Source organism: Gavialis gangeticus, unplaced genomic scaffold, assembly GCF_001723915.1.
Source record: "Gavialis gangeticus isolate Ggan-Ray unplaced genomic scaffold, GavGan_comp1, whole genome shotgun sequence".
Lineage (NCBI taxonomy): Eukaryota > Metazoa > Chordata > Crocodylia > Gavialidae > Gavialis > Gavialis gangeticus.
In genome coordinates this window covers 74,303,880-74,313,005 of record NW_017729029.1, presented here as the reverse complement: position 1 = coordinate 74,313,005, position 9,126 = coordinate 74,303,880, and the positions used below count along the sequence as shown (strand labels likewise).

Sequence of the window (9,126 nt, the reverse complement as noted above, 5' to 3'; positions counted from 1 at the left end):
AAGGCAAAATGTCAAGTTATTTAACCACTAAAATGTATGCCATACAAATTATAATATATAAAGGGTTTTTTTGTTTTGTTTTGTTTTTTTTTACAGTGAAGGAGAACTGCTGGCAACTTCTTGAAAATATTTTATTTAAGCTTTCAGAAGCAGTGATCTCAGTTTCATAAATATCAAACCAAGTTTTCCCCAGTAGTACAGCAGTTTGCTAGTCATGTAGCCAACCAATACTGAAATATAAAAAACACTCTCTTTTCTAACTCCTATGCATACTGACATTAGCCCTCTTGTGTTTGAGTTATTGAGCAAATGGTTTCTGGACAGGTCTGAGGGACTTCTGGAGACAATGACCCCATGGATCTTGTAGGTACACCTATGTATAAGACCATTTGATGGTTGAGAGGTTGTATCCCTACTTGGAGGCTAATGCATGCATGCAATGATTCTTATTTTCTTCACAATATTTTGGGCATTCGTCAGAACAGCATCCATTACAACAAAAGGTCTGTGAGAAGTGTAGTTTAAAGCTCGGGGCTAATGTCAGTATGCATAGGAGTTAGAAAAGAGAGTGTTTTTTATATTTCAGTATTGGTTGGCTACATGACTAGCAAACTGCTGTACTACTGGGGAAAACTTGGTTTGATATTTATGAAACTGAGATCACTGCTTCTGAAAGCTTAAATAAAATATTTTCAAGAAGTTGCCAGCAGTTCTCCTTCACTGTAAAAAAAAACAAAACAAAACAAAAAAACCCTTTATATATTATAATTTGTATGGCATACATTTTAGTGGTTAAATAACTTGACATTTTGCCTTTTTGAAGATCTTTAAATAAAATGCATGTAGTAAACCATGTGATTTTGAAGAGGAAAGAGATGATTTGGATTAGTAGAGTTAGAGCTCCTTTGAGAAGTAGGAGTAAGAGAAATATATGTATTGGCTTATAGTCATCCTGAAGGCAGGGTAGAGATGCATCTCACAAACTAAGTAAATAAGGTACATAGAGAACATAAGGTTTTGTGAACTCAAGTTCACTTCATCAGATGCTCAAGTTCACAAAAGCTTATGCTTTCTATATACATTATTAAGCTAGCTTGTGGGCGTGTCTACATGAGATGCTTTACTGCACTGTAGACTAATCTACTGTGTAGTAAAGCGTCACCATCTATATGCATGCATCATTTACTGTACAGTAAATTAGTCTACTGTGCAGTTAGCTATTACCTGTAAATACAGGTAGTAAACTAACCAATGCATGTATAGATGCTGACTAACAGCAAATTTGTTCCCAGTCAGGCCCAACACCAGGGGGCCCCAGGGTACAGGGAACTCCCCCAGTCCTGGCATTGCTCAGCTCCTGGCTCCCACAGATGCTGGGAGCTGAGCAGCACTGGGACTGGAGAGCACTCTGGTTCTCTGCCCAGCTGGGGGCTGTCTGGGAGCTGTGCTGCTTTTGGGGCAGCTCCCAACCAGCCCCCAGCTACATGGGGAAGCCCCACTGGGCACGGGGCTTGTCCCTATGTGTATGAGACCAGAAGAGCTCTGCAGTAGCATCTGGCTTTCAGCGCCATGCACATCAGGACCCCTCCTGATGTGCACAGGGTCAGGAGACAGTAGCTGCTGCAACCAGCAAAGCTCTCCTGGCCCCATGTGCATTGGGACCAGCCCCATGCTCCCTGCCAGCCCCCAAGCTAGTACCCCGGGGATCCTGAAGCTCCCTGTGGCTGTTGCAGGGGGCCAGAGTAGGGTACGAGCAGCCCTGTACTAGGCTGCACCCATTGGAAGCAGATTTGCTCCCAGTAGGGAACACGTATAGACGTGCTCCCAGGGAAGGCTTTCTGCACAGTATTTTACTGTCCAGTAAGCCTTTATAGCATTAATATCACATGCAGACGCACCCTGTAAGATGCATATCTACCCTACCTTCTGCCTAACTTCAGACTAACACAGCTAACTACCTCTTTATGTTCATCCTGCCTTTAGATTCTGTAAAAGACTGAAATTATAATGATGAGTTTGGGTAACAATTTCCTGCAGACAGTTTACAGATTGTTGCCTTTAGGTGCCCCTGAACCTGAAATGATGTTGACCTGTTCAAAGTTAATGGCTAGAAATGGATGGAGTTGATTTGAGTGGTTACACTGTTTTATCTCGGAGGACTTACTGGGAAATTAGAGGTCATTCTGTGCCTGCTCAGAAATGGCATGGCAGGTTTCCATCCTAGTTGCACAGCTGTAAATATGAGCCTGCCTGGAGCATTATCACAAGGCATACCATGCTTTTAGTGTCCTGATGGCACTTAGTTCTATACCTTCCTCACAGTCAACCAGCCAGTTCACTAGTATAAATAACTTTGCAGGAGAGGGTTTAAATAAGAGCTCACTGTCTGGGGTTTAATCTAGATAAAATGAAGATAATTTTGATAGGTTCAGAGCAGTAATCAGAAGAAATGATGTGAGATTATATCAGTGTGGCTGCTCTTACTTGTTCAGGGTCAGAGTTCAGGAATGTTTTTAGACTTGAGCCATAATTACTTAACCCTCTGGGCATAATGCTAGCTTCCTATTTTCTCCAGCCTTTTTTGGACGTGATGAGGGATGGCAAAGATTTGTTTGTTTGTTTGACTTTGTTTGTTTGGTGTTTAACCTGATATTCAATATTGAGTTGATTCAGATGAAGCAGTAGCTTTACCTTTGAATTTTAATATTAAATTAGGGTGTCTTGAGCACAGGCACAGGAGGAGTTGCTGTTGGGATTTTTCAAGCTTAAATAAAGTATCGGTTTCACTATTTTGAGGCAGAATAAGGTATGTGGTATTTATTCATGTTTGAAAGCTCACAGCTGCTTGTCAAGATTTTTTTTATGTCTTTTAAACGTTGGTGTCAGCATTTGGGAGTACATTCTGTGGCTGAAGAATCATTAAGCAGTTTGCAGAAAACTTTAATTTTTCACTTTCCATTTCATTAGATAAACCGTCCTATTTAACCAGCACAAGTGGTTTTACTAAATCACTTATTTTTGCACATGTCCTTTTGTGAAACATTCAATACAGAAGCTGTCAAACTTGGCTTGAACTGGAAACAGATTTGTCTCTCAGTATCTGCAAACGAGATGGCTGTATGCCAGAATTTCTGAAACCTTGGCTAAAGCATTCAAATCTAGTTTATTAAGTTGTAGCAATGCAATCTGTGGAGTATTTGTTGTCTACAGCCCATCAGGTATTTTGTTTAGCTTTCTAGATTCTTGCCAAGTGTTAACATGTTTAATTGGGCTATAGTTCATTCCAGCTTTCATCTCAATAGTACCAGGTATGGTGAGAGTGGGCAGCAGCATGAGAACCTGAATAAAATGGAACAGAATAGTGATTGTGAGTTGTATTTTAACTAGTTAAGAATTCTCCTCATAACACAGATCTATCCATGTAAAACGCATCCTGTGTAGGATACACATTTTATAAGTATAAACTGATCCTGCCTGGCTATTGTGTGTGAATGTATGTTGTGAGATTCAAGGGACTAAAAAGAGGGCAGGCAAGAAGGAGCATAGATAGCGTTTTGTGCACTTGAGGGGAGTGAAGATCTGGAATTTTGGTTCTTGCTCCTTCCTGCACAGTGACCAAGTTTCTACAGGAGTGATGTAAAGTGCCACAGTCAGCTTTGCCAATATCCTAGTGGTTAGGGCAATCTCCAGAGAGGTAGCTTGAGATATCAGGTTGAGGAAGGCCTGTGTTTTAAAAGACAATGCTAAATCCTGCTCAATTCTTTGTAATCTTTCATAATACAATTCCAGACTGGAGATCCCAAGGAGACGGAGGTGCTCACCTATAGCACTGAGTTTAGTGCCTACATACTGGAGGGGAGGGATTCCAGACATTCTTCTGTGCTTAGCATTTATTTTTGCACAATCTTGCATGCTCTCAGATGCTTACTCGCCTGGTGGGTTTTTTTAATCATCATTCTGAGGTGTCTGACTCTCCCCATGCACTCTTATCCATCCGGGGGGTGGGGGGTGGTGCCTAAATGTGTTTAGTGCCTAACCTGTAGGTGCCTAAGTGCTTTATTGGCTCTTCCCCTTGGTCCAGTGTAATCAGAAAAATATAAAGCAGGTTTGATAGTTTTAATACACAATGCCAACCCATTTCTAAAACTTTGTTTTTTGATGTCCTGGTTTAGAATTGATATTGATACTGTCTGATGTGAATTGTTTTAATCAAATCACACAATTACATCGTTCTTGGAGGATCATGCAGGATTGCCAACTGTCCTTAATTTTATGGACAGTCCATAAAAAAAGGGACTACAAATGCTCATCTTTAAAATCTGGGGGGAAAAGATGGAGCTGTCCATAAAAAACTAAGCAACAACTTGGTTGAAGATCCATCATCAGAATGAGGCTGGGTACAACATAAGGAGCAGAGCGGTAGCACCGTGTTTCTGAGTGGGAGTGTAGCACCCTGAAGGGAGGTCAGGGCTTTTGTGGTCTATGGGAGCTTCCATAGCCCCCTCACCCCCAGCCTTATGCTGCTGCTGCATCCTATTGGGCTTGAAGATAGGCAGGGTTGTGTGGACTCCTGCAGTCTGAGGTACAGGGTGTGGCAGGGAGGGGGCAATGCAACCAGTATGGAGCTGCAGGCCTGGGAGGGGGAGAAAGGATGGGTGGGTATCTGTGCCAAGACAGGGAGAGCAGGGTCAGCAGAAGTAAAGTTGGGGGCTGGGCAGGACTGGGAGCAGCACAATGCAGGGTACAATTGCAGGTATCAGGTGTGTGGGGGTGAGCAGGGAACCCCTGTGGTGGGGGAAGCACAATGTAAAACTATTGCTACAGTCAAGTAAGACTGTTAAAAGTTGGTGCTGAACCCCTGCATTTGAATCTGGCCCTTGTTACTGCCATCCAGGGCCTGGCAGAAGAGTTGCCTGTTTATGTTATGTAAAATAATTGTCAGTAAAAACATATATGTCAGTAAAAAGCTTGGACATTGTCAGTTTAAAAAAAACAATAATTCTTTGGTTGGCAACCCTGCATATACACTCTCTGTCTGGGGTATAGTTTGCCCTGTAACAAGGTATTCTGTCCCTTTTAAGGAGGACGAGTCAGTCCTGTTAAGGAAGTCCAGGTGTGGGGCATTTGGGTAAGCAGCAAGATTTAAAAGTTCCCAGGCAAAGGCAAAAATAGGAGGAAGCGGGCTGTGAAGGGTACAGCTTTCTGCAAGGAGGGGCTGAGGCAAAAGGGTGTCCCGTCCTAGTGTCCAGGACAAGATGAGGTTTTGTTTTGTTTGTTTCTTTAAGCACTCAGCATTGCTTTAGGGAGCTGGCTGAGGGCTCCTCAGGGAAAAAACTCTCCTACAAAAGCCTCCTACAGGGCTTAGGGACCTGTTTACATACCTGTTTGGAAGTCATGAATCTGTATATAATCAAAAGTTTTCAATTAAAATAAGATGGAACCATTTCACGGCTTGCCTTCCTACTCAGACTGTGATTACGTATTCTGGAGAAATACATTGTCCCTATACTGAAGTTACAAGTTACGGTGATCTGTGACTATTTCTGACAGATTTTAAACACTATGATCAAACAAGTCATTACTGTAGACTAGAAGTGTGAGACTGCATTTTATGAAGCTGTCTTTTTATTAGCATGTAGACTGAATGTCGTAGAATGATTAGCCCACTGTGGTATGTATTGGGTGAATTTTTGGTGAGAAGAATTGAATTATTGTTTGGAAGAACTGAAAAGAAAAACTTGAGAAAATTAGCTGATCAGGGAGAAAAATGCTAATTGAAAGGTAGTTTAATTATAAATGTCATGGTAGTAATAAGTATTTATGTGTTCATGTACTGGAATGAACAGGCATCAGAAATTTGTTCATGAATTAGAAACTTGTGTTACAGTAGGGCAGGGGTGGCCAACCTGCAGCACAAGTATCATGGGCAACCTCTGTGTGGGGCACTTGGCAGATCAGAAGGGGGCATGCAGAACAGCAGCAGATAGGACAAAGAGCAAAAAACAGAATAATAGACCAAGCAGGGAGCACAGGGCAGGAAGCAAAAAGCAGAGCAGCAGATCAGTTAGGGGAAGGGAATCTGGGCGTGTAGCTTAATTTGTGGCATCCCTGCCAACAGCGATGGCCCCCACTGCTATGAAGCATGATGTGTAAAAACAGTTTATGCTTTTTTTTAATCACCTTTTTCTAATTCAGTTCTTGCATGCTGAAGTTCAAAGATTTGTGGGGGGGAGAAAAAGCGAAAAGCAGTCCCCCTTTGTGAGCCCATTCTCCCAGGAGTGTCAGTACATAGGGACCTAACGAATTATCTAAGGTTTTATAGATCAGAAGGTAACAATTGCTCCACTGATTTTTCAAAAGGAATGGAATCCTGTAGGCAGAACCCCCTTACTGCCTGGAAAGGGACTGTGGCTTTTTCTGGTGTGCTTGTTAAAGATTACCAATCGTGATAATACTGAATTTCAAAGCTGGCACTTTTAAATGAAAGAATAAGTGAAAGTGGCAACAATAGCACAGTGACTGTGGTCTGATATTGTTCTTGCTTTTTAAAGCCCACACATCAAAGGGAATTTTCATCAGGAGGGGTGGTTTTGGGTGCAGTGAATTGTTGTATATTGTGTGTCAGTCTCATGTTACAAAAACAACCACAGATTGAAGTCTGTTCAAGAGTAGGATGTAAAACCCTCCCCCATGGGTTTTATTTAAGAATTCTCATAAAAATGTTGTTTGTTATAATTAGAAACAACACTTTCAGCTTCTCCTGCACTGGGAAATTGCTTGTCTGTTTGCTTAATTGGCTGTCGTGACGTCAAGATCTTTAATTGGAAAAAGAGGGGGGTAGAAGAGGGAGAAACCACGTTGTCCAGCTATATCTTTCCAACAGATGGTAGAGTTCTGCGCTTGCTCAACTCACTTACTGTTAAAGATCTTTTTTTGGTATCTTAACATACTGTACATTTTGCAGCTTATTGAGCAAGACCAACACCACTTGTTCTTATTTTTCTTTTAATCCTAGAATATAAATCCCCCTCTTCCGCCACCTCCTCTTTTGTCTGCCACAGTCATTGCTTCAACATCTTCAGGGCCACCTTCTGCAGGACTAGTACAAAGGCCTGTGTCTGGATCAGCTGACCAAACAGCACATTTACGGCCACAAACTCGACCAAGTGTGTAAGTAAAATTGAAATTTGTTACCACTTACTGTAAGTTTAAGGGAGAAGAAAAAACATGGAATAAATCCAGTCCTTTAAGAGATGACTTGGAACATGTTATCAGCTAGCCTGAATCCTGCTCACACACCCAGAAAGAAGAACATCTAACTAGGAAACAAAAAAAATTGTGTTGGTAGGTAGGTAATCTCCCCTAGCTTCATGCTCATGGTTATTTTCAGCTTAAGCAAATATAATAGGATGTTGCTGTGTTGTGTTACATGAATACACTACATATAGGGTATATTTATTGTGGGGGGAGTGAATACACTTCTCTTTTCCCTGAGTTCAGGATGAGAACTATGCGACTCCAGAGTGGCAAAGTCCCAAATGAATTGCTCAACATCTTCCATTATGAATGGAGTGAAAGGACCATCCCACACAGAATAATTTATGCCAGAGCACAGAAAACACCATCTTACTTGCCATGTTATATAAGCATGTCCTCATCAGGCTGCTTGTCCAGGTTGCAAATGCGGTTCAGCTGAGGATTCTGCAGTTCAGCTAATTAGTGGGTGGCAGGTTGGCATGAAACTGTTAGTTAGTGTTATGTCTTCACACTTGCATAACAAGTGAATATGAGCGATCCTTCTGAGTGCAAATATTTTATCTCTGATGTGCTCCTGATGACACCTGCCTTCCTGAAAATGTCATTGTGCATGTTTTGGAAAAGATGAAGGATGTGAGAAAGAAACAACTTGAAAGTGGCTGAAACATCTGAAGGACATCGGAACAATGCAAATCCCTCTGTATTTATTCTACAGCAGGCAGGCCTGGAACTTCTGTTCTGTGTCTTCTTTTTCTTTTCCTTTCCAGCAGATTTCTCTCATTCTGTGATAGAAAGTCCCCACCCACCCCTTTTGCAGGTACATCTTAGAATCCTTTGTATCAGTTTCTTTGGATAGGGTCAAGTGTTCAGTTCAAGCACTGGAAATTTGCAGCTGAAAAAAGTGGTGAGAGGAGGGTGTACAAGCCTTCCAACCCCATGCCTGGATATCAGTAAAGTCACCTCAAAGCTCTTCTGCCAGGGGATGATGTGTAGCTTCTCCCTCACTACCCGCTCCTACTCCCACACAGTCCGATGGCAAACAGATTGTCTGCAACTGATACCATGTGGGCATCAGCTAAAAGTAGCTGTGCTGCATTACCTGGAACTGTGCATGGGGCAGGAGGCAGAGCAGCTGGATCTGTCCTAGTCCAGGACAGATCCAGCTGTGGGAGAATCCCTCCTGTCTGGTGAGGCGAGAGGCAGATGGACTAGCCACATCCAGCCCTAGGAGAATGCAGCAGAGTTCCCATAGGGTGAGCTAGCAGGAAATCAGTGCTTTTCCTTCCAAGGGAGGGAGCACTGTGGGTTACTGGGGGTCCTCCAGAGCATACAGCCATTCAAGCTTTCCTGAGAGAAGGGTGGTCTTCCTCACTGGAAGAAGGGCTCTCATTTTTTCATGGAAGAGCCAATTCTTTTCTGCAAAAACTGCATGAATGGCTGTATGCTCTCTTTTTGTGCTGGGAAAAATGCACAAACTCCTGTCCATAGCGTTTGACATTGCTACAGATGTATTGTTGTTGCAAAGAATTCTGCAGAGCAATTAATCCAGTTCCTTGTTTGTGCCAGTTACTCTTGCCAAGATATTTTAAGGATTTGCTATATGGGGTTACTCAGGAAAGCTGACAAATTAACTAAAGCTGTGAAGTTACTGCATGTCAGTTAAAGCACATTAAACTGCCTCTGCCCGAGGGGTTTAATGTACTTGAACTTCTGTGCATTAACTTCACGCATTTAGTTATTTTGCCCTAATTTTCTTGATTGTCTCTGTGTAGGCTGTTCACAAGTCATGTCCATTCTGAGGTCTTTTGCTCTCCATATGTTGTTTCCTTAGATTGATTTTCTGTAGTTCTGCCTCTGAAGCACCATTGC

General features: G+C 42.3%; 1 protein-coding gene across 1 annotated transcript in view; it reads left to right on the top strand.

The window, feature by feature from the left end:
- The window catches only part of SH3RF1 (SH3 domain containing ring finger 1), a 177,124-nt gene that overhangs the window by 136,912 nt on the left and 31,086 nt on the right, over positions 1 to 9,126 (top strand). The window contains exon 6 of the mRNA XM_019521760.1: positions 7,016 to 7,170. Within this exon, the coding sequence (XP_019377305.1) occupies positions 7,016 to 7,170 (155 nt within the window). The remainder of the gene's footprint in view (positions 1 to 7,015; positions 7,171 to 9,126) is intronic.